Here is a 27,409-nt window from a genome sequence, read left to right on the forward strand (position 1 = left end):
TCAATCTTATTTTGGTCTTATGCGTAGTTTCTTTTTCTACCTGCGAGTTCTCTTATTGCAGCTGTGGCTATTGCTATTTTTTAAATGTTTGTGTCCACGGGCCGCATGAAAATTATTCCTGGGCCAATTGTAAGTTTCAGATATTTAACTTCTCTTTTCCATTCGAAGGGTTTGTTTTGCACCATCAGCTGTTTCTCTGGATTTTCTCTTCTCTTTTCTTGTGTTTTCTCGGAGTTGATGGCTATTTTCTGTTAGATACTTTATTCTTGTCTGTGTCTTCATGTTCCTGTGTTTTATGACAATTGCTGTATCGTCTGCATAAAGGTTAAGCAGTATTCCTGGCGTTCTTCGAACATCGGCGGTGTATATTGTGTACAGTAGGGGTGACAGGACCGCCCCCTGTGGCACTCTGACAGTGTTGTTGCGGAAACGTGGTGTCCTTTCCTGGCTTTGGTATCATAATAAAGTAGGCTTCCTTCCATCGGTTTGGGAAGAGCCTGTATCTAAGTATCGCAATCGTTAAGTTAGTTAGGAATACGGTCACTTTCACTGGTAGATACTTCAGACCTCTGTTTGTGCTTTGGTCTGGACCAGGTGTTTTCACGGTGAACTATTGTTAATTCGTTCACTCATTTCTTGTGGAGATGTTCGTCTAATTATCTCGTCTGGTTCTTCAGGCATTTCTTGGTGTTCCTCAACTTCTTCGATGAAGTCTACATATTCGTCTTAGGAATAGATGATGAGATGATTCCATTGTCACCGTGCAGTGGAGGTATGGGTTTTCTACGAATTTTTAATATCTGTTGAAGGCTCCAAATATTTTGCATATTTGGGCCCTGTTTCTCCTTTTCTTGGAAGTGGTTGTCCCAGTTTTGGCTTCTGTGTTCTTGTAGCGCCTTTTTCACTTCTCTGTTTAGCTGTCCTGCCCTAATTTTGTTTTTCTGGTTCCTTGTTCTTCTGACTCTCTTTTTGACTCTGTTCTTTTCCCTTATCTTGTCCCTTATTTTCTGGTTTATCTCTTAAACCTTCCCATTTGTGTAAATATCTCTTCTTCAGTAGTTCTATTTCTGAGGGCTTCTTGTATCATTTTTTTGGACTCTAGAACTCGTTCTTCTATTTCTTGTGGATTGTTGATCACTGGAACGTTGTTGATTCCTATACGCACAAGTCTTTTGCAGTTTGACCACTTTGTTTTCTTTCTAGTCATTTTTGCTGGCTGTTTTCTTCCCATGTTACTATTTTCAAAAATAGGGGTTGTGGTCTGCTGATCATGAGGTTGCACATTTTCTGGAATATAAGTTGGCTCAATGGGCCCTATTTCCATTGTGTCTTCATTGTTTTCTAGATAATTATTTAGAAGTCTTCTGTTTTTGTTCGTAGCTCTATTATTTCAGTTTGAGGATGTTGCATTTAAGTCTCCTATTATTATGGACGGCTCTTCTATATTCGAGAATGCGTTCAGATCGTCATCGGATAGACGATCACAAGGCCTACAAATGCGAAGATGATTATGATTGCCCCTTGCCTCATTTGCACTTTGATTGTGGTAGCTTGTATAGTGTGTAACTGCGGTGTATGTACTCTCGTGTGTGGTATTCCTCTTCTCACTAGGATAGCAGTGTCTCCTGATCTGGCTCTATTGTCGTTCCTGTAGATGTCATAGCCAGGAAACGTTATATTTATGTTGTTCGTCAGTTTCGTTTTCTGGATTGCAACGACATTCATTTCGTACCTGTTAATTAGTTTATCCAGTACGTTTTGGTACTTATGCCGTCTGGATTCCAGAAGCCTATCGTCAAGTAAAAAATGTGGTCGCCAACCTCCGTTAATGGGGACGGCATAAGAAGAAGAAGAAGATCGTTAAGTATCCCCCTTTAGCGCACCTTAGTTCAGCGCTAACTTTATGTCCTTAATCGCTTCATTAACTTTTTTTGGTGACTAATTCTTTTAGCGTGAAGATTAGCCCATCTTGCTGTTATTTGGAGATCAAGATGTTTTTTTTTTCTGTTTGTGTTTTCGTGAAATTTGCGTAAGGCTGCCCGTTATTTTTTGTCAACTTTTGTACCCTGTTGTTTCATACTTGTTTTCTTGGTCTTCCCCAGGTAGGTACTCTCTGACATCCTGTGAAACTGGCCGCATGTTGCCCTTGGCAGTTGGCACATGTTGCCTTTTGCTCTGCAGGTATGTTCACCGCACTTTGCGCATCTTGCCTCCTGCTTGTAACGTATTCTGGGTATGGTGAAATTATTGGCAATTAAAGCATTGCGTAGGCCCTGGCTTTTTCGTAAATCGTCGATGTTTACTCTCATATACATTAAGTTTGTTATTTGTTTTGCTTTTACGACTTCTTTCTTATCCACCGTTAGGATAAACATTGGCAGTGGCTTCCTGTCGGTTTTTCTTGATTTTATATTTGTAATGTTTGAGGGTTTGAAATCATACTCTCGTTTCAGATTTTCTTGGATATCTTTTGATGCTGTATTTGAGGGTAATCCTCGTAAAACTAACTTGGGTTTAATGTCTCCCTCAAGTGGAAAGACTATCCATTGCATTTTAACTTTTTTGGAGCATTCCTCTAACATTTTTGTCATTTGTCTGTATCCTTCGATATTTTTCGCTTAACCCTTTCGAGACTCCAGGTACATATGTGTACCACTATGTTTGCATTCAAGCCTAAAGTGATATTTTGCCGTTAAATATTATTTAAAAATATACCAGTCAGTTCTCCATTGCATCGTTTGAGTCACGTTCACGTGTAGCCGCGTAAAATATTTTAGTTAACCTAGAATTTGCGAGTTTTAGATGTGTTGGTTGCTACAGTCAGCATAAATACATTGTTTTTTGATACAAATTATAGTCAAATTGTATTATATCATTTTACAGACTGTTTGTTTTTGTGTCTTTTTATAGTAAGTATATTTAGATTGTTATTTATTTATAGTAAAATAAACATTTGACTGTTTTTAAAATCTATGGTACTAATAAGTACCAATAGTCTTATAGTACGGTATGTAAGTGTACCATTAGTCTTATTCATGTCATTTTTAGATATGGATAAGAAAAGACCACTTCAATATTATGCAGAATTATCATTTTCCGAGTCTGGAAGTAGTGATGATGATGTATAAGCCTTCTGATGATGAATCGGAATCAGACGAGGACTGCAAAGATAATTTTCACGAAACTTCTGATGAAGAATCAGAATCAGAGTTAGAAGTTCGTGATACACAGGAAACTTTACAAGAAACTGCCACACCTAGTAGTTCTTTTGTGTTGTGGTCAACACCAAATGAAGGTTTTGCTCCGAAAAAACAAATTTCAAGTCAACGTAGTTGTACATTGGATGCTGGCATACAATCTAACTTGACGCCATACCAATATTTCAAAAAGTTGTTTCCACGTTCTTTGTATATGTATATTGCTCAATGCACTAATGAAAGGATTGGAATATGTAAGCAGTCAAGAAGAAACGCTCGTCTGAAAGAAACTGACTTAGGAGAAATTCAAATAGTTCTTGGTTGTATGCTAGTTATGTGCTACAACCGTGTACCAGAAATCAGTAATTATTGGTCAACTCATCCTTCACTGGGAAACGTTTCAATTCAAAATGCAATATCCCGTGACAGATTCAAAGTTATATCGCCAAAAATGTATTTTGCATCACCAAAGAAACCAACAGAAACCTCAAAAACGTATTACATTGATGACGTTGTACAATGCTTGAAAGATACCTTTCAAAAATATCGACAAGACAGCAGTTTTCAAAGTATCGACGAGTCCATGACGAAATTCAAAGGTCGATCGTCACTCAAACAGTATATGCCGCTAAAACCAGTAAAAAGGGGAATCAAAATGTGGCTTAGGTCAGACTCGTTTACTGGATATACCTACGACTTCAACATCTACACAGGTCGCGAAACTGAATATGTAGAAGGAACTCTTGGGGAAAGTGTAGTGAACAAACTTGTTTCCACAGCAAAAGAAAGAGATATAACCTTTTGCTTTGATCGTTTTTTTACTTCGGTTTGTCTGTTGGAAAATATAGAGTACGCAGCAATAGGGACCTGTAACCAAAATAGAAAAAACTTGCCAAAAATAAAAGATAAATTGCAAAGAGGTGAATGCGTATTTCAGTGCAGTGAAAACGGACTAATGTTTGTGAAATGGCAGGACACCAAGGAAGTCTTGATGCTGAGTAATTGCCATAATGACAGTGTTTCATCTATCAATAAAATCATGAGAGATGGTTCGAAAGTAAATGTGTCCTGTCCAGAAATGATAGCGTGCTACAGGAAAATTATGGGTGGGGTTGATCTAGCAGACCAAATAGTAGGATTGTACGATTTAGATCGTAAATCAAACAAATGGTGGAAAAAAGTATTCCATGGCTTACTTATGATGTCAGTTGTAAACTCATGGATTATTTATAATGAAAAAAATAAGAAAAAAATTCCTCTGATTCAATTTTTGGTACCTCTGGCAGAAGAAATGATAGCTGAAGGACAAAAAATAGCTGCTATACGACGTTTATCTAAGAAGGGAAGAATATCTATGAAAAGAAAACGTTTCGAGAGTGTATCATTACATCTTCCAATTGAAGGAAGCACAAGAAGACGATGTAAAATGGGCACTGATAATAAAACTCAAACACGTACAAAAACCCTTTGCGAAGAGTGTGACATTCCTTTATGTAAAAACTGTTTCGCAGTATATCACCGTAAATAATATTTTGTATTTTTGAGTAATTGTTTTGTATTTTTGAGTAATAAAGTAATACAAATATATTATGTGGTATATAATAATATTTTTATGTGGGACTGTTGGTACACATATGTACCAATACACAAGACTAATGGTACATATGTGTACCACTACCCCCACGAACACCCTAACGTTTTCATTAAGATTTGTTGTTAAAAAAGGGTATATTTGTGTATATAAAAATAAAAAACCACAAAAATATGTTTTTAAAACTCGTTAAAAAAAACCGTCTCGAAAGGGTTAAATAAGTCTCCCTGCCGTTTCTGGAGATCTTACTTGTAGTGAAAATTTTATTTTGTTGCTCAATTTGTAGTATTGCTCCAGTTTCATCAACACTTTATAGTTTTATAACTGGCTGTTTATAATGCCTTGGTTTTACTTCTTTTGGACTACTAACGTTGTTACTAGTGTCAATTGTATCTTCTTGAGTTTTTGTATACGTGTTTGGTGGTGAAAGAGCACAGGTATTTTCTTCTTCCCGTGTTGTTGTTTCCTTCTTCGACAAGCAGGGATAATCTTCTTTTGTTTTTTATACGTGATATTTCTACCAAGTTTTCCTTCGGTTTTTACAAACAAATCAGTACGTAATTTCGGTTACTTTTACTCAGGTCAGCCGCGTGATTTTGGTTTGGTTTCTTTATTTTTCTCTTCCTTTTACTTTCTAAACAAAAATTATCTGAATTCTCACAGTAAAATTTAGTTCAGCTTAAAGTCTGCGAGTGAGAGTATGAAATATTGGACCCATCTGTATCTGTTTTTCACTATATATTTCTAGTTACCTGATTGTTGTATAATATTAAAGAAAATATATTAAGTCGCTCTAAACATTATTAAAACGCAAACAAAATAACTTTTTGTCTTACCGGTAAACCAGTTATGCCTCCTATCATGTATATTGATTCCAGCCAAAGTTGATCCCTTTCCGAAATATGGATGTGTGAATTATTTTGTTGTAAAACTGGTAAAACTGGAGACGTCCATCCATAATGCATTCCATCAGAAACTGCTCCGATTGTACCTGTTAGCAAAACTATAATTAGACAAATATTATACAGGATGTAGGATTGCATTCGTCATCAAATAAACTTTTTAAAATTATTTCCGTTACCAATAACTTCTATTTATCACGAACCGCGAGCCGAAAGCCAGAGTTAAGTACCATTGCTGAAAAAACATAAAACGCGGTATGATGGTAGCTCGACGGGGGGTCGAGTAGGTACACAGTGTAAGTAGAGCACTCAAGACGAAGAGTTGATATGCATATGACGGCATCTCATCTCTATACGACGTACGACGAAAGACGTTCATATTTTTGCTATTTACATTTGCATATTCATTCCTGTAATTTACGAGTTTAACAATAAAGTGTTTGTTTCAATTCCAATCGACTCGTGGCCTATAATAATTAAACCCTAGACAACAAAGAAAAACCCTACATTTTGGGGGCTCGTCCGGGATGAACGATAAACGATAGCGGATAGCAGATAGCAGATTGCAGATAAACGATTAACGATAAACGATAGCGGATAGCAGATAGCAGATAGCGGATAGCAGATAAAGGATAGAGGAACAGGATATTATATGATTGACGACACAACAACGCCTTGTTTACCAATACCAACTCAAGTAGATGTGCCAAGAACTAGAAACAGGAGCAAAGAGGATAAAATCTCAACCGATGAAAGATGGTAACGAATTAAAAAACTATTAAAGATGATTTGCTAAGGTAAGAGTTTTTTTTCAACATTCTACCAAGCAAATAAAGACAAAGAAGATAACGTTATTTATATTTATATGACATTTGTGTTTTGAAAGTTTTGCATTTGTTTATATAACAGAATTAATAGTATAGTAGATGAACTCTCAGTAAAGACGCATGTGTTTCTTATTATATGAATGAACTATTTTTATTTGACCTAGATTTAATTTTGTGACTATAATAAAAACATTTGAACAATTATGGTATCCGGTTTTTAAACGTTTATGAGTCTTAAGAGTGAATTCCGTAATAAATAGAAATCAATTATAATAAAAATTTTATTACTCCTATTTTTTGTCGACGATATACCTATTTCTGTTTTAAATTAGGAAAACGATAACTTATGTAGGTTTGATAGCACAAATATGCGTTATTATGGTTATTAAAAGACAATAATCATTTTTGAAAAGGTTTAATTTTTTGCATGTTTATAGTTTATATGTGGTTACATATATTTTCGGTATTGTTGGATATTTTAAAAAAATATTTTATTATTATGGCAACTTTGGGATCTATCGGTAATATTGGCTATAATATTACTCATGCTAAATTGAGAGTTGCTAAAATTTTATATTATATTTGTTTTACCACTGATGGTGAACCTCGAAAAACTAGAAAAGCTTTGCGTGCTTATCCTGGATTTCGGCTTGACGACACTTCCGAACAATTTTTGAGTAAATGTCAAGACGTAAGTGAAAGTTTTGATCTTCCTGATTTAATTGCGGTATGCCAAATTCTTGGTTTAAATTATAAAAATGAAAAGCATGACGTGGTTGTCCGTATTTGTTCCTTTTTGAATACCTTTATTAACGACGACGAAACTGAAGACGACGAAGAGGAGGATGACGTATCAAAGGAAGAAAAAAGACAACTGAAAGACGAAAAAAGACAACTGGAAGACGAAAAAAGACAACTGGAAGACAAAAAAAGACGATTGGAAGAAGAAAGACGGAAAGATGATGAAAGACGTGAAAAAGAAAAACGACGATTGGAAAACGAAAGACGGAAATATGATGAAAGACGTGAAAAAGAAAAACGACGATTAGAAGAGGAAAGACGGGAAGACGATGAAAAACGTGCTCAAGACGAAAGACGTGAAGAAAAAGAAAGACGAAGACGTGAGAGAAGAAACGACGAGGATAGACGAAGACGCGAAGAGCGAAATTATGATGAAGGACGACAAATATGTGATGAAAGACGTAGATATGAACGAAATAATGACGAAGAGAGACGAAAATACGAAGAAAGGCGAGATGACGAAGATATTTACATACATGAAGAAATTGGACAAAGGAGTTATAGCGCAAGGAATGACGCTGAAGTTAGATCCGTAAATACTGGAGCGACTGGTATAAGACGACAAGAATCGTTTGCATTAAGTTTTAGAGACGTGGAGGACAGCATAAGATCATTTGATGGAAAAGACGAATATCCTATTCGCACGTGGATTATCGAATTTGAAGAAGTAGCTGAGATAACAGGGTGGAACAACCTGCAAAAATTAATCTATGCAAAAAAATGTTTAAAAGGACTCGCCAAATTGTTTGTGCAGTCAGAAAAAGGCATCAGAAATTGGCCTGAATTGAAGAGACGTTTAATAGAAGAATTTGGAGAACAGGTAAATAGTGCGCAGATACATAAAATGTTGATGACGAGACGAAAAAAATTTGATAAGACTGTACAAGAATACATGATTAAAATGAGAGAAATAGCTAATAGAACTTACTTAGAACAAGAAGTTGTTATGCAATACATAATTGATGGAATACAAGACGAATCATCCAATAAACTAGTGCTATATGGAGCAAAAAATTTTGCAGAGTTTAAGGACAAATTTAACTATATGAGAGGATACGCGGTAAGAAGACTACTGGACAAGCTCAAGTCTTTAGAGCAAATAAAGAAGGATTTAAGAAAAACGAAGACATCGTTAGAAAGGAAAAAAAAAGAGAAGAACGACGTGAAAAGAGAAAACACCATTACTTGTTTTAATTGTGGAAGTAGAGGTCATAAATCTAAGGATTGTCCAGATAAGTTTAAGGGAACGAAGTGCCTTGGTTGCAACAAATATGGGCATGTTTCAAGTAAATGTCCCAATAAAAATTCGACGAAGGCTACTACAGAAAACACAGCTTTAAATGTAATTGAGGTTCAGCCAAAAACAGCGGTTAAGCTTACAATTAATCAGATCACACTAACAGCTTTATTTGACACAGGAAGTGATATATGCACGATAAGGGAAGATGTTTACGATACATTCTATAATGATATTTGTTTAACACCCGACACCATAATTTTGAAAGGCTTAGGACAAAATGCGAAATTTAACACATTAGGATCATTCTCTACACAAGCTGACGTTAACGAAGAGAAGTTTGATCTAACATTTCATATTATCCCAAAAGCTGCGACATCTTTTCAAGCAATAATTGGAAATAATATTTTACAACAAGCATCTGTTAGTATAAGAGATGATGGGATAGTGATGTATAAGAGGACGGACGAAAACTTTATTATGCACATTATGCTTGACGAAAAAGATAAAGAAGATGAAGTAAAAGTAGCACACATTGAAGACGAAAAACACAGAGAAATTGTTAGACAGTTAATGAAAAGTTATGAACCAAAGAAAACAAAGACGGCAGAAATTGAAATGGAAATTGTCCTAAAAAGCGAGGAACCGATTTATGAAAGACCCAGACGATTATCTGTTTCTGAAAAAGAAGAGGTAGACAGTCAGATAAATAAATGGTTAAACGAAGGTATAATTAAACCTAGTTGTTCAGATTTTGCCAGCCCAATAGTATTGGTAAAGAAGAAGGACGGTCGGACAAGAATTTGCTGCGATTATAGAAAAGTAAACAAAAACATAATAAGAGACAGATTCCCACTTCCCCTCGTTAAAGACGTGCTTGACTGTTTAAAAGGTGCAAAAATTTTTAGCACGATTGATTTAAAGAACGGATTTTTTCATGTTCCCGTAGAATTTAGTAGTACTAAGTACACATCGTTCGTGACGCCCAGCGGACAGTTTGAATTTTTCAAGTGTCCATTTGGACTGTGTAACAGCCCAGAAGTATTTCAGAGGTTTATTGCTAACATTTTTAGAGAATTGACGGCTCAAAAATATGTAATTTACTATTTAGACGATTTTACCAAATTTGTTTGACTTTAGCCGACGAAGTCGACAACGAAGAAAGAAGTTATAAGTTGTCTTGAAAAGCAACGAAGAATATTTGGAAACCGTTCTCGAATGAAAACCGACCGAGGTACAGCATTTCGATCAGAGGAATTTAAAAGATATTGCCAACAAGAAAACATTCAACATGTTCTAGTCACAACTGAAGTACCACGAGGAAACGGTCAGGTTGAACGAGTGAATAGAACAATCATCCCTGTTCTTACGAAATTGAGTTTAGAAGAACCTACGAAATGGTATAAAAATGTTGACAGGGTACAAAATGCATTGAACTCTACCTATCAACGAAGTATAGGTACTACACCTTTCGAAGTATTGGTTGGCGTAAAAATGAAAAATAAAGAAGACATTCGAATCAGTGAACTTATAGAGGAAGAGGTGATTAAAATATATGATGAAGAAAGAAAAGAACTTCGAGAAAGATGTAAAGAACAAATATGTAAGGTACAAGCCGAAAACAAAAAGGGGTATAATTCTAGAAGAAAACGAGTAAAAATTTATAAGGAAAAAGATTTAGTTGCAATAAAAAGAACCCAGTTCGGCCCAGGACTTAAACTCAAGATAAAGTTCTTAGGTCCATACGAGATTGTCAAGGTTAAAGATAACGATCGTTACTGTGTTGTTAAAATTGGTGAGCATGAGGGGCCAATGCGAACATCAACGTGTGCTGAGTATCTTAAACCGTGGGTCGACAATGTAAGCGACGAATCCGAGTCGGATTCTGAAGAGGATGGCCCGAGTGTAGGATTGCATTCGTCATCAAATAAACTTATTAAAATTATTTCCGTTACCAATAACTTCTATTTATCACGAACCGCGAGCCGAAAGCCAGAGTTAAGTACCATTGCTGAAAAAACATAAAACGCGGTATGATGGTAGCTCGACGGGGGGTCGAGTACACAGTGTAAGTAGAGCACTCAAGACGAAGAGTTGATATGCATATGACGGCATCTCATCTCTATACGACGTACGACGAAAGACGTTCATATTTTTGCTATTAAGCCGCGGACCTATTTCAAGTTATAAGTAGTTACTGTTTACATTTGCATATTCATTCCTGTAATTTACGAGTTTAACAATAAAGTGTTTGTTTCAATTCGAATCGACTCGTGGCCTATAATTAATTATTAAACCCTAGACAACAAAGAAAAACCCTACATATATATACATATATATATATATATATATATATATATATATATATATATATATATATATATATATATATATATATATATATAAAGTAATTAGGTATTATTGACTGACACGTTATGTAAAATAAAGTTTTATTTTGAGGTTGCAGTCATTAATAGGGCAGGAAAGTAAAACTCTTTGTTCTTTAATCAAGCTTTCGCAAAATTTATTTGCTTCTTCAGGATATGCTAAAATATGGTATCAGTAAATACAACGAAATTAGAACTAAATAGCATTGTATAAAACTAGTAAAAAAACTTACAACATGAGGTTAATCCATTAAATTTTCAAATTTGCAAAACATTAAAACTTAACTTATTTTAAAAATTATACAGTTATGTAAGTACAATATTCCAATTTAATTTAATTTTGTAAAATTTCATTAAAATTACAAAATTAAATTAAATTGGAATATTGTACTTACATAACTGTATAATTTTTAAAATAAGTTAAGTTTTACTGTTTTGCAAATTTGAAAATTTAACGGATTAACCTCATGTTGTAAGTTTTTTTACTAGTTTTATACAATGCTATTTAGTTCTAATTTCGTTGTATTTACTGATACCATATTTTAGCATATCCTGAAGAAGCAAATAAATTTTGCGAACGCTTGATTAAAGAACAAAGAGTTTTACTTTCCTGCCCTATTAATGACTGCAACCTCAAAATAAAACTTTATTTTATATATATATATATATATATATATATATATATATATATATATATATATATATATATATATATATATACTTTAAATACAAAAATTTCGTGGCACGGGGTTTGTCCAAGCTAATATTAAAAAACCACTAAACCGATTACAATAAAATTGTGAAAGTATATTAAATATATGTAAGTATGATATAAGTATGAAAAATTTTTTTTTGGTCCAACTTAAGAGATAGGATATTTTTTATCTTGATGAATGACCATTATTTATTTTATTTGTAATTTAAAATGTTTTATACGACTTCACGTCTATATTTTTAGTTCATTTGATCCATGTAATTATAAAATAGCATAAAATGACGTTTAACAAATATCATTTTATGTTTTTATAACTTTTGTTTATAATAAATCTAGACCGATTAAATCGATTTGGCAAATTTTAGTTTTACAATATTTGAAATGCTAGGAATGTCTAATAGATGAGAAAATGTGGTGAAATTATAAAGAAAATAGTGAAAGCAGCAGCTTTATTTTCCCTTACAAACAGTAACATTATACTCTTATACAAAATGTTTTACACCATGTAACTCCACAGTAGTTCATTTAAACAAAAAGTTACGTCTATTTATTTTTTTCGTTTTGCTTAAACTTGATAAAATGTGATGAAATTTTAAGGAAAATAGTAAAATCAGTTTTATTTTCGCACACAAACAGTTATATATACTGATCTGTACCATATACCATCAGATATCAACTTTTATTACACCATGTATTTGGTGTTTTACACCAAATTGTATTGATATTTTTATGAAGAACATTTTTTCGAAACACACTGTAACTGTAATCGAACGAAGGTTGTAATCGAAAGTTGCGGTGTTGACTAATAATTAATGAAAAAAGTATGGTTTTTGTTGAAGTATTTCATTTTACATCTTTATACGACGCATACAAGCGGCTCAAATTGTTTTTAACACGATTATTTTTTAACTCTTGTTTTGTTTCTATTTATTTACATTAAATATTAATTTGTTTTGTTGTATAATCCACTTTTGCAATAATTATGTGACATATTTGATTTAAAATGGATTCAGAATTTTTTTATACTTTGGCAACTATGTCAACTTTGATCTCTGTCATCAATATTCATCATTGTTCGATATTCTCAGTATCGATTGAGTTAATATATTTTTTAAATTTTTAATAAGATTGTAATGTTTTATTTTGTCTTTTTCATTCATTCTTGTATTTTGTACTTATTGTGAAGTGGGTTATTCCGTAAATAAGTAAATATATAACTAAATAAATAAATAAATAAATAAATATAAGGATAAATATCAAATATTTTTCTATCTAATTGTGATAGTTTTGACCACGTGTAACTTTTAAGTCAACCTTGATATCAGTATTACCGTTCAACGAATCAAACCAACATACGGTTTATTTAAATTATCTCTTGATCGTTAAATTTACAATAGACAGAACTTTAACCTTTGAAAATATGTAAAAAATTGAATTCCACCTTACTCCTATATGGTAATATTTTGCTGAAAAAGGATAACGAACTTTATGAAACTTGTTTTAAATGGACATTTTTATTGCGTGATAAATTAATTCGTATTTAAAGAATTTAGGCCTAAAAATAACTATCTTCACTATCTTTAACCCTCTGACCGTTATAAAACCGTCTGTAGACGATGTTCACTTCTCTTTAGTTAACTCCATAATTTGTCAATAGGTATAGCTTAAATGGTTTTGTTTGTTTTCAAATGAACTTACAGGTATACAGTATGATGCAAAAGTATGGAATAAATTCATTATTTTAGAAATAGAAGACTTTTAAAAAGAATCTTAAAACACGTCAATTTTAAATTTTAAATCACCATGAATTGATATACATGTGTTGGACATTACGTCATCAGTGTTGGCGTAATGACGCAATCGACGATTTTTCTAAATTCAAACTGAGGGCACGAGACACTTTATTTGAAAACTATCCTAATCGCCTTTTCAACGAGGTATTACTACAATATTTATTTCTACAGGGTTAACCAAAATTATATACTCAGTTAGGTGTGATGCAAAAGTATAAAATAAATTTATTATTTAAGAAACATACGACTTTTAAGAAAATATTAAAACAGATATAGCTGTGTCATCTTGCCCTCTAAAGAACGGATCTATGAAATATTTCTGGGGGAGGGTAAAAAAATTCTGGGCCCAACTTTTACCCAAAACTCCTTTAAAATAAAATTCTTAACTAATATTTTGGGTACTTACTATTAATATAGAAGTAAAAACATGGGTACCTATATATTTTTTTAGTATGTTTTTAAGCTCTTACCTATAGCATTTTTATCCACTTTTTTCTATTCATTTAAATTATAGTGGGTCCTGTCTGGGGGGAGTAATTATCCCTATTGCTCCCCCTGTCTCCCCATAGATCCGCCCTTGGCCTTCATGACCTAAAATTTGCAACTGCTGTTTTTATTTACAGATGGTTTCTAATTATAAAAGAAAAACCCATAGAGAGGCATGGAATGAGAAGAACATGGAGCGAGCGTTTCAGGCTGTAGCGGAAAAGCGAATGGGTTGGTTAAAGGCTAGCAGGCATTACCAAGTGCCCCAGGCAACACTTCGCCGCCGTGCCATGAATCGAAATAAAATAGCAGTTGGTACAAGAAAGCATCTTGGCAGACATGAAACAACCTTAAATCGAGAACTAGAAGAGGCTCTAGTGGAGCATATGGTAGCACTGGAAGCCAATTTTTTTTTACCTTAACGACCGTAGCTGTCCGCATTTTGGCATATGAATTTGCAGTGAGAATGAAGTTAAAACATCAATTCAATAACACGAAAAACATTGCAGGCAGAGGTTGGCTACGCTCTTTTCGACTAAGACATCCGAATATATCTTTACGTCAGCCAGAGGCAACATCAATGGCACGCGCTGAAAGTTTTAACAAACCACAAGTAAAGACCTTTTTTTAAAATCTACGTAACGGAATAAATAATGAAGAAATCGACAAAAGTATGATTTTTAACATGGACGAGTCAGGGTTGACAACTGTACAAAATACTTCTAAAATTTTTGCGCTAAAAGGAAAGAAACACGTGGGTCCCATCACCAGCGGGGAAAGGGGAGTAAATTCAACTGTAGTAGCGTGCATGAGTTCAGGGGGGAACTTATATTCCACCTGCTATAATTTTTCCTCGGAAGAAATTCAATCGAACATTATACGATGGAGCGCCCCTTGGGACTTTATGTTTGTACAATGAATCAGGTTACATGACCGGGGATCTATTTTTAAAATGAATGTTCTGTTTGTATTATCGCGCTTTTTAATTCATGATACCATTTACATTTTTCAAAATAAATCGATTTAACCTTCGAGTATGTCGACTTGCCCACCCTTCCCCTATATACACAGAAGACATACACAGCAAAGAAATAAATATAAAATAAAATAATAAAAATTAATTAATAACAAAAAAAAAATAGGAATATGTGTGGAGGGACGTAAAATTTCCACCCACCAAAATGCATATTTGCATTTTTAGTCAAAATATGGCAGAGAGAATAGCTTCACCAAAAGTCGCCTAAGTTCACCTTTCGCGGTTTGTACGATAGCTACACTAGCAATCATCTTGATCGAAAATTTTTAATTCGATCCATTTGAAATTAAACGGAGGCTTGGTCTCATTACGTATTAGTATGAGTGTATCTATATTAGGATTACCCTCATTTTTATTCCACTTCGTGCGTTGATGATAAGTACGTAAATATTTTCTGCTCCATCTTCGCCAAAAGTCTGCATGTAATCGTTGCACGACTTTTTATTTAAATGAACATCACTGTAATCTAGATCGGGAATAATCTTTAAAGGCTCTAGTGTAAGAAAATGTCCTGGTGTTAACACTGAAAAATCATTACTGACAGGACATAAGGGACGACTATTTAAGACATCCTCTATTTGTATGAGTAACACATTAAATTCTTTATAGGTTAAAACCTGTTCGCCTATGACTCTAGACACACGTGATTTTATGCTTAATATACCAGCTCCAAATAGGAAGCAATTTACCAAAATAGGAAAACGCAGAAGGATTTAAATGACATGTTATGACGTCGTGTTTATCAAAATGTGGCTTAATGTCTTCTAAATAGGATTTTGCTCCTACAAAATCTGTTCCGCAATCAGAATAGACATCAGAGCAATATTCTCTACGTGCTATAAAACATCTAAATAAAGGTAAAAATGCCTCGTTGAAATAAAAGTTCAGATACCAATATTCTAAGTGGCAAAGTATACAAATAGGAAAATATAGGCTGTCGTTATATTTTGAGCTTATTGGCTCTTATCCGAAAAAGAAAATGGTTTGGCCTTGGATATTCGTAGGTCGGGAAGTGCTTCCATAGGTGGAAGCACTTCCCGACTTCGGAAGTGCTTCCTAATAATTCTGAGGTTTTAGTCTCCAACAGGAAAGACATTTTAAAAGAACACGACGAATAACATGTTTGGGTGAAATTATCCAAATGTTTGAGACGAGGCAAAGTGCATACCTTGAATGCCTGCATTTAGGTGTATAATATGAACTTCCGAAATAAACAATTTGATAAAATTAGCTTTGGAGGGTAAAACAAGAGGAAAGCGCTTGTCATACGCTAATTCTGACTGACTAAGTCTTCCGCCCACTCTTAGGAGATCATGTGAATTATAGAAGGGATTTAATTTTTTAAAATATTTAATTTTTAGAGTATTACCGTTCTTTACTATTACCCTTCTAATTAGTTGATTAGTGGCATTACTTTGCTCCTGAATAGAAAGCATTCCAACTGTTTGTTGATTGGCTGATTTTAGGTTACCAACGAACCTAAGAATATAAGCAAAGATGCGTTTCAATTTTGAAAAGAAAGAAAATCGATTACAGAGACTATCGACTAATTTATCAGATGGAAAAGTTAAAAAACTCTTATGTTTAAATTCCACGTTATGTTCGATAGAATCAGGTAAGGAGAACTACCAGTTATCTTCAGTAGTGCGAAGAAACTTCAGACCCGCCCACCGAGCAGGATTATTTAAGAAATCCTTAGGGAAAAGTCCACGGGATTCATGATCCACACTGTTTAATAAAGAGGGAATATATCGCCAGTGTTTTAAACCAACCCTGTCTTAAATATAAGAAATTCTGTTACTGACGAAGGTTTTGCATTTATATGGCTCTGAATAAACCCAATGAAGAACAACAATCGAATCTGACCACGCGTTAATTCTACTAAACGGTATAGTGAGAGTTTGCAGTATATAAGATAATAATTTAGTAAGAATTGCTACTACATTGAGCTCAAGATGAGGAATAGTTTGTACCCTAGTAGGAGATACCTTTGTTCGGCCTAAAAGAAAATAAGTTTTAATAACTCCTGTATCATAACAAACACGAAGGTATGTAACAGCAGAAGTTAATTGCTCAGAATTATTAGTAGACAATGACGTAAAAAAGAAATGAATATTTGTTATATTTGTAGGTGGAATATTTGCCATCAAAATATAACCGAAACTTGTTTAAAGAGCTGAAAGCTGATCATTACGGGTTTTAATAATTACCTCTGTTAAGATGTAAGGAAAAATATTTGCTCCTAATAGGACATCAACTTTGCCCGGAATATTTGCCATTTTATCAGCCAACCTTAAATGTTAATGATATGGCAAGTTGTCTAAGGAAATTGGAGCAGTTGGCATGTTTTTAAAGATTTAAGAAAGAATTATTGCATCTATCTCGCAACGAAAGTTTATGTTCTAAGACGAAGACATTTCACGGCTGATTTGGCTGGAGTGCACATTCTATCAAGACCCTGTTAATGCCGCATAAATTTAGGGAGACTTTATTTGTCTACATATTTTTTACTAATGAAGTTAGCTTGATATACACTGTCTAACAAGGCTCTAACTTCCAAGGCTTTACCAAACCGATCGAGAACATAGATTGTAGCCGTAGCTAGCAAGACATTATTTCTCAAAGTATTTGATAAAGCGGAAATAGAAGGCATGGGATCGATGAACTAGCAACCTTGTTATGAGAAGAAGGAGAAGAATGATCATCCGTATTGAGATTATCAAAGTGAAGAGCAGTATGATGTTTTTTATTACAATGTGTATACCTGCTGGATGAAAGGCATGTGACCGTAACATGAGTTTTAGACAAGTAGTTTATACAGCATTTATTCTGTTTAACAAAATCAAAACGTTTTTGAGGTGATTCAGCAGGAAATCGATTGCATTTAAAATACAGCATGATCTGTACCACAAAATAGACACTTATTTTTGACAGAACTGGTCAGAAATGTAGATGTTTGATGAAATGAATGCCTTACGTTATTAGAAGTGTCGGAACTAACAGAAGATTTAACATTTTTGCTGACTTGTCTTTTATACGACTCCAATGCAGTGCAATGCTGCAATGTAAACTTATAAACTTTCCCATAGATAGGTACATTTTCTGAAGAAAAGTGTAATTCAAAAGCTCTAACTGTTTCTGCAACCAATTTGTCCATTAGTAAATTCATTAGAATGAAGTACCATTGAGCTGGAGAAAAAAGTAATTTTTCTAGAGAGGCTTTTCATTTAAAATATCTAATAACTTTCTAAGTGAAATAGGATCATCAGTTTTAACCACACTGGCATTTTGTATATTTTCCATAATGCTCTAGATAAGTCTCGTTTACCTTATTTTTGGAAAAATATTTGGAAAACGAGGTTCAGGAAGAAGAAGAACATCTTGGTTGAAGAACCTCAGAATCTGGTATAATACAACATCTGTGCAGCTTTTCCGCGCTGCTGCAGATAAGATAAAGATTACCATGATGATCGCCAACATTCGTAACGGATAAGCACATCAAGACGAAGAAGAACCTTCATAGCGGTCAATTAAGGTGTTGTAAGTAATTATATAATTAGAGTCTTGAAGCTTAATGCTTTTAACTAAATTGTAACATACTCCCTTAAATGATTGCAGAAGATAACTAAACTTTTCTTTATGGGAAAGATCGAAATTATTATCACAAGAGCATTATATAAATAGGGTAGCGGGTAGGAACTCCTCTAGTCCTATCAGGGAAAATGAATCAATCCCTGCCCTCCGCAGATTTCAGGGGTTTCCTGACCCGGGAAACTAGTACCTGCTTAGGGTCCCTTATCCAGGGTCACGGATGAAGTCCACAACGGCAGACACGGCGGAGAAGAATACCTTCGGTACGGCGTGGATGGCGGAAGTGGCAATCCCCTGATTTTAGGAATTGTATAGAATCACTCGCCAACCCGCTCGGCAAGCGTGGCGTTTTAAATATGCTAAAACCTCCCAAGTTGAAGATGTCGAGTATCAATACGAAATTACCCCAGGTGAGTAGAGTTAAACACTCAGAATCTCACACTGAACAATCAGTCAGCCTCATGGATTCTGGGGGAGGCAAATATTCGACTGAATCAAATAAGAAAAACTACCCATCATTGCTTCGTATAGCCACTTACAATATAAGAACTATGAGGACCCAAGAACACCTTGACGAACTACAACAAGAGCTCTCAAATATCAAATGGGATATAATTGGACTGTGTGAAACTCGCTTACCAGGAGAAGTATGTACCACATTAAAATCTGGTCACCACCTATACCAGAAAAACTCCGTAGAAAATCATCACATAGGCGGTGTAGCGTTCCTGATAAACAAACGATCTCCCTATAAAGTAACGAAGTTCTGTGCAGTATCAAACAGAGTCATATATCTTGTCATCGCTTTGAACAGCAGATACAGCTTACAGATAATACATGGATATGCACCGACAGGAAACTCAACAGACGAGGAAGCTGAATCATTTTACGAGGATCTGACAACAGCAAGGAACCAAGAAAAATTACACTTTGTTATAATCACAGGTGATTTTAATGCAAAAATTGGAACAAAAGAAGAGGGCGACACACAATATATCGGTCGCTTTGGGCTGGACAACAGGAACGAAAGGGGTGAGATGTTGTACAACTACTTAAACAACGAAAATTTATTTTGTCTCAACACTTTCTTTAAAAAATCTAAACAACGTAAATGGACATGGATCAGCCCAGACAAGAAAACTAAGAACGAAATAGACTATATACTCTCCAATAACAAAAACATATGCACCGACGTGACAGTACTAAACAAATTCTATACCGGAAGTGACCATAGATTGGTTAGAGCGAATATTAAAATACAGACGAGAGTAGAACGAAACAAAGTTATTAAACGAGAACGATACCCAAAAACCGATGTGCTATTTCAAAAACAAACGGAATACCAAAAAGAGCTAAGCACAAGACTAAAATCAGTAGAGACACTGAGACAAATGGATATAAATGGACTAGCCAATAAAATAAAAGTAACTGTAACAACATCGGTTAAGAAAATATGCTCAAACACGAAAACAGCCAAAACATCTAAACTTCAACCTAATACAATTAAATTACTAAAAGAAAGACGAAACAGAACAGATCGAACTTCGGACAGCTTCAAAAGTTTAAACAAAAACGTGAAGAAAGAAATTAGGAACGATCATAGAAACTATACTAACAATCTAATAAAAAATATAATACCAGATAACTGCAATATAAAAGTACTCAAAGCAAAAAACTCAAACGGCACAAGAAAAATCATAGAAATAAAAAATGAGAAAAACGTCACCGTCCGAGACAGAAAGGAAATAAGCGAGGCCATTGAAAAATTCTACACTAAATTATACTCGGCAAATACACAACCACAACAACGACGTACTGAACGAACAATAATTAACACCGGCTCAGAAGAAATACCGGACATAACCGACTATGAAATAAGAATAGCCCTAAATCAACTAAAAACGAATAAATGTCCGGGAGAGGATAAAATTAAAGTCGAAATGTTGAAAATCGGTGGAAGAAAAATAGAACAGGTATTAAATATTTTATTTAATAAAGTAATTGATGAAGGAAAGATTCCTCAAGAATGGTACAACTCCGAAGTCATTTTACTATTCAAGAAAGGAGACAAAGCAAACATCGAGAATTACCGATCAATATCCTTGCTCTCACATCTGTATAAATTACTAACTAAAATCATAACCAACCGCCTAACACATAAGCTCGATTTCTACCAACCTATCGAGCAGGCTGGATTCAGAAAACATTTTAGTACCATAGACCACTTGCACACCGTAAGAACACTGATAGAAAAATGCACCGAGTATAATGTTCCAATTCATATGGCGTTCGTCGATTTCCATAAAGCATTCGATTCCATCGAACTATGGGCAGTGCTTGAATCTCTAGAAAATGCACGTATAGATTCAAGATACACTTACATAATTAAAAACATATATCAAAATGCCACCATGCAGATAAAGCTGGACGAAAGGACAAAAACTAATCCCATAAGACTACAACGGGGAGTAAGACAAGGAGACACCATCTCTCCCAAACTATTTACCCTTGCTCTAGAAGACATTTTTAAGAAACTAGAATGGAACAATAAGGGTATCAACGTCGACGGATCATACTTAAACCACTTGCGATTCGCAGATGACATAGTTTTAATAGCCGATAATATCCAAGAACTAAATGATATGTTACAACCATTAAATGCAGTTTCAGGAGCGGTAGGCTTAAAAATGAACTACAGCAAAACAAAAATACTGAGCCGAGACCAGACAAATATAACAATACAAAATCATACCATAGAAAATGTTGAACATTATGTATATCTAGGTCATGTTATCAAACTAGGAAAACCAAATCAAGATGCTGAAATTAAAAGAAGAACACAACTGGCATGGGGCGCTTTCGGCAAATTAGCATATATCTTGAAAAACACCTCCATTCCTGTAAACTTAAAGAAAAAGGTGTATAACACATGCATACTACCAGTTTGTACTTACGGCTTGGAGACAGTAGCCCTTACCAAAAAATCTGCTAAAAAATTAGAAACAACGCAAAGAGCAATGGAACGAATCATGCTTGGAATATCACTAAGAGACAAGATTAGAAACACCGAGATAAGACGTAGAACGAAGATTAGAGATATTGTGGAAGAAATTGCAAAAATGAAATGGCGCTGGGCAGGTCACGTAGCCCGATATAATGACAACAGGTGGACACGGAGAATTCTAGAATAGAGACCAAGGACGACAACAAGAAGCACGGGAAGACCTCAAAAAAGATGGGTAGATGACATAAGAACAGTGGCAGGCAAACAGTGGATTAGATTGGCGCAAGATAGAGAAAGATGGAAGCAATTGGGAGAGACCTACATTCAGGAGTGGATGGAAAATGGTTGACAAAGAAGAAGATTATATAAATCTATAAATGTGTTTTTGGAAAATTAACATTAGTTTTTGATCTATTAGGTAAATCAGAGGACACATTCTGAGTTCCTCTAGCAGTAAGGTTCAATGCTAAACGATCTTAAAAATAAAGAGAAGCTATTTTATTAACACTCTTAGCCAACTCAAATCTAATCAATTCTTCCGTATCTAAATCTAGGTCTTCCTCAACAGCAATTAAATTATTTATTCAGTATGTTGACCATAAAAACTAATATTGATAGGTAGCTTCATAATCTTTTGCAGCAAATAGAAACTCTGGAATTTATGAAGCATCTACTAACACTTCATCTGCAAGCTTTTCCATTTGTTTTTCCACTTTTAATTTTTTAAATATCAACGTTTCTCAATGCATACAAACGAACAATTCTATTTAAATTTCGGGACGCCATTTATAGAAAGAGTTATTTGTGTAACACTAAAACCTTTAAAGAATGATCTCAATAAGTATCAGTAAGTATAAATATTTATTATATTTGAGTATGTATAATAGAGAAAAAAAAGAACACTCCGAGTAACGAGTATTATTAAAAAAAACAATATATTTATTTAATTGTTACTAGAAATACAGGCTTAAAATACTTTTAAAACCAAAGGGTTTAATAAATATTGCGTTTTTAAAATTTCTTACGATATTTAAAATAAAATAAATAAATTTATAAATTCCCTGTATTCAAAGACTTCTAGTATTCAAAGAAATTTTATGTGATTTTGTGACCAATTGTACTTAAAAAGGGACTGAATGCCAGATTTTTATATCGTTTGCGGACTCAAATGATTCTTAAAGGAACTTTGGCTTTGCCCAAATATTTAAAATTTATATAATTTGATTGCGTTTTTAACTCTGCTTGGGGTAGGGTGAGGAACGGGTGGATTGAGTAGCTCGGAAATCACCTTACTGCAGCCGGTCCCACGCCCGGATAAAAGAGGAGGGTTGAGCGGAGGGTTAACTACCCACCCTCAGAAAAAGAAACTAGTTATGAAAACTGCAACTTTGCCTCGGAATCGGACAGATAAACACAAAAAACGACAAATGCAATGTAAAAGGACTATGAATATCGGAACTTGGAAAGTCCAGAACTGGTACAGACCTGGAGCTGCTATAAATGCTGTGGAGCAACTGAAAAACATAGGAATGGACATAACAGCAGTCCAAGAAATAAGATGGCCAGACGATGGATGTATAAAAATAAGTAAATCCACTATCTTCTTCAGCGGTAACAAAAACGGAAGACATGAATTTGGAACGGGCTTTGTGATTAGAGACAGCCTAGTACAGAATATACTAAATTTAAAAGCTATAAACGAAAGGATATGCTACATACGTATGAAAGGAGAACGATACAACATTTCGATTATCTCAGCGCATGCACCAACGGAAGAGAAGGATGAAGATATCAAGGATGACTTCTACGATGCCCTAGAAAGAGAGATAGATACGATGCCCAAACAAGATATGCGCATACTCTGCGAGGACTTTAATGCTAAAAGAGCCTAGCCTATACCCCACAATAGGTAAACACAGCCTCCACAATATATCCAATGACAATGGCTGAAGACTCACAGAAACTGCAGGACCTAAAAATATGCTAATAAAGTCAACCATATTTCCTCATAAAGACATCCATAAGCAAACCTGGGTCTCAAACGACCATATTACGCACAACCAAATTGACCACATCATTGTAGATGCCCGTCATGGGAACAATATTATAGACGTAAGAAGCCTGAGAAGAATTGACGGAGACACATATCATTACTTAGTCAGAGCAAAAGTCAAATCCAGAATATCTAGCCACAAATACAATAAAACAACAATAAACCCACAATGGAACATGGACGAAATGCACAATACAGAGAAACAACAAAACTATAGAGAAAAACTTGAACAAACCTTGAACTCTCAAAGAAAATACAATGATATAGAACAGCTATGGAAAACGACTGCCGAAATAATAACCAAGACAGTGAACAAGATCTTTGGAAGGAGTAGGCAGAAGAGGGCAAAAACATGGTATGACGAGGAATGTCGGAAACAGCTGGAAAAAAGACAAACAGTAAGGAAGACTTGGATACAACTGCAAACAGACCAAAGTAAAAAGGAATATGACGACTGCCGAAAAGAAACAAGAAAAATAATACGCACAAAGAAAAGAAACTATGAACAACAAAAATATGAAGCTATGGAGAGAGATCGGCCCAAACCTGGCTCCAGAGGATTCTATAAAGCAATTTCCTCTGAGAAAAGAGGACATAGAATCAATTCCATCCATACACTAAGAGAAAATCAAGGCCGTATGATAATCGACGGTAAAGAAGTAACTGAAGAATGGAAAGAGTATTTTAGTGACCTTCTACACATCATACGAAGAGAACAGCACAAAGAAGAGATCTATATCAAAGCAGACATGCCCATCAAAAATGCCTCCTTTGAAGAAACCCAAAAGGCCTTAAATAAGCTGAAAAATCACAAAGCGCCGGGTAAGGACGAGATACCAGCAGAACTTCTGAAATATGGAGAGACGCACTACATCGCCAAATCCACCAGCTAATAACGCACATATGGTTAGAAGAAAGGATACCATCACGATGGAAGGAAAACATAATAGTGCATATCCACAAAAAAGGGGACAAAACAAAATGAGCGAATTATAGAGGAATTTCACTAAATGCCTAAACAGGGCATATAAAACCCTCTCAATCATTCTGAGTAGACTAATCCCTTATGTTGAAAATGTCCTAGGTGAATATCAAGCCGGTTTTAAGGCAAACAGATCAACAATAGATCAACTATTCACGCTGAGACAACTTCTAGAAAAGGGATGGGAGTATAACAGACCCATACACAATCTTTTCATAGACTTTCGACAGGCATATGATAGCGTAGAAAGAAGCCAAGTATGGAATGCCATGGCGGAGTTCTCAATACCAAAGAAACTCATTCGGATGACCAAAGTCTGTATGGAGGGTGGAATATCTAAAGTACATGTAAATAATAAACTGTCTGGTAGCTTTGAAATCAACAGTGGACTCAAACAGGGCGATGACTTATCTCCACTACTTTTTAACCTTGTTAAATGAGGTCGGCCGAAATAAAAACAGAATTGCTATCGGTTTAAGGTCCCAAGCTATTACTCGCATATGCAGATGGCATAGATCTCGATGAAGACTCTATCTTATCCACGAAAGACATCTTCAACAAGGTGGAAGGAGCAACAAGTGAAGCAGGGCTGAAGATTAATGAAGATATAGAAGACGAAATATATGTGTATAAATAGAACGACACGAAGATACAGAATAGGACAAAATGTGACGGTCAACACAATTTCGAAAGAATACAACGTTTTAAGTATCTGGGGGCCATAATCACAGCTGACAACGATGTTACCGAAGAAATAAAAGACATAATCCACTCTGCAAACCGCTGTCTATTCGCACTGGATAAGCTCGTAAAATCAAAAAATCTTACAAGAAGTTCAAAGATCAAAATCTATAAATCCATCGTCAGACCTGTAATAACATATGGATGCGAAACGTGGACCATGACCAAAGAAAACGAAGAAAAGCTCAGGCGCTTTAAACGAAAAATACTTAGAAACGTTTTCGGACTTCACCATGACATCACCACAAACCAGTATAGGATCAGAACCAATATCGAATTTAAAGCACTCTAGAATGACGCCGATATTGTCCAAGAAATTAAATCACAGCGACTAAGATGGGCAGGCCACGTGCACAGACTGCTAACGAGAGACTTGTAAAACTGGTATGGGAGGAGATTCCCACAGGCAAAAGACCACTCAGACGTCCCAGAATGAGATGGAGAGATAACATCCAAGTAGATCTCCGGAAAATGAACATTCCATTTGACTCTAGGTTGATGGAAGACCGAACAAATTGAAAAAAAAATTGTACAGTGAGCCAATACCCACCCAGGGTTGTAGCGCTACGTGATGATGATGATGATGATCAAATAAATTACTTTAAACTAAGTTCAATCCGGCTCGAGGGACCATGGTCAATTGTATTTTATGAGAAGTAACAATTGTCCAAATGTTTATTTAGGTGCTGGTATTATTTTTATATGAAAATATAATACATGTAAAATTTATTAATTATATATAACACATAATTTATTAATTATTTTTAATAAAACTTGTGCTTCTTCCACAGTGAATTGGGTCAGGGGCAGACAGGGGCTGGACGTAAAGTATGGAATAAATTCGATATTTCCTAAATGAAAAGCCTTTTTAAAAAAATCTAAAACACGTCGATTTTTAAATTTAATGTTCTACATTTTACAATAAAAGTTCATTATACAAGGTGATACACATTACAGTGATAATGTCATCAGCTCTTTTTTTAAATGTAACACTCTGTATTTAAGGACATTTTTAGATCGATAAAAATGAGATGATTCCAAAAAAGTATAATACTGATGGTCTAACGGATATAATTTGAAAGATATGCGCTTAAAAAATTATTTTTTATTGATTTATAATATTAATAAATTATAAATAAATTATAATAAATAACTTGAAAGTAATCCAGTAATTAATACATGACTTAATCTTAAATGTTCGAATTGCAGCCCTTGTTGTAATTGACAGTAACCCAAACGTTGTTTATGCTTTCTTGAGAATTATTGTTTATTTCTTTAGGAATTCTTGTTTTTAAGTCTCCAATATTTGCAGGTTTCGTTTTATAAACAACATTCTTTAAATGACCCCATATAAAATAATCCAAAGGATTGAGGTCTGGCGACCTCGCTGGCCATTCAATATGTCCACGTTTTTCATTCCACCTGTTCGGGAAAATTTCGTTTAGGTACCTTCGAACATCTAAAGCATAATGCGGAGGCACACCATCCTGTTGAAACCATAAACTTTTACCAAAACCTCCAAAATTAATTGTACTGGGGAATAAATTAACTAAAGTAGGTACGAGATACCCACTTAAAAACTGAAGGTATGCTGGCCCGTTTAAATTACCTTCGAAATAGTAGGGTCCAATAATTTTATTTTTTACAATGCAAGCCCATACGTTTAACTTTTGCGGGTATTGTGTATAATGTTCCCGCATCCAGTTGGAGTTTTCTTTTGCCAATTATCTACAAATCTGACGGTTGACCGTTCCATTTAATTTGAATTTAGCCTCATCAGAACAAATAATATTTTGAACCAAGAGAGGGTTTCGGTGGCTGTTATCCATCATTATTTCGCAAAATTGTATTCTTTTGTCTGGACCATCCTTGTTTAATTCCTGTACAACTGTACATTTTACTTACTTTTACGTACTTTGTATACCGTTGTTTTGCAAACATTGAGATCACTACTAACCTTACGAACAGAAGTGTGCTCATCTTCTTCAAAAGCAAGTAGAACATTTAATGTTGTAACATTAACGTAATGTAATGTAATGTTAATGTAATTTACAGAGGGACGACCT

The 27,409-nt window shown here is 34.7% G+C and overlaps 2 protein-coding genes across 2 annotated transcripts in view; one reads left to right on the forward strand and one right to left on the reverse strand.

Annotated features, from left to right (window-relative positions):
* The window catches only part of LOC140441433 (facilitated trehalose transporter Tret1-like), a 153,133-nt gene that overhangs the window by 8,064 nt on the left and 117,660 nt on the right, over positions 1 to 27,409 (reverse strand). The window contains exon 4 of the mRNA XM_072532162.1: positions 5,625 to 5,779. Within this exon, the coding sequence (XP_072388263.1) occupies positions 5,625 to 5,779 (155 nt within the window). The remainder of the gene's footprint in view (positions 1 to 5,624; positions 5,780 to 27,409) is intronic.
* Positions 7,017 to 10,733, forward strand: LOC140440905 (uncharacterized). The gene has a single exon (XM_072531269.1). It carries the CDS (start codon positions 7,017 to 7,019, stop codon positions 9,687 to 9,689), a length of 2,673 nt encoding a protein of 890 aa, XP_072387370.1. The 3' UTR covers positions 9,690 to 10,733.

The sequence above is a fragment of the Diabrotica undecimpunctata genome, chromosome 5 (assembly GCF_040954645.1).
Source record: "Diabrotica undecimpunctata isolate CICGRU chromosome 5, icDiaUnde3, whole genome shotgun sequence".
Classification (NCBI taxonomy): domain Eukaryota; kingdom Metazoa; phylum Arthropoda; class Insecta; order Coleoptera; family Chrysomelidae; genus Diabrotica; species Diabrotica undecimpunctata.

What these genes read in the sequence shown, in the direction of transcription:
- LOC140440905 (XM_072531269.1), top strand. Translation starts at nt 7,017, where the DNA reads ATGGCAACTTTGGGATCTATCGGTAATATTGGCTATAATATTACTCAT.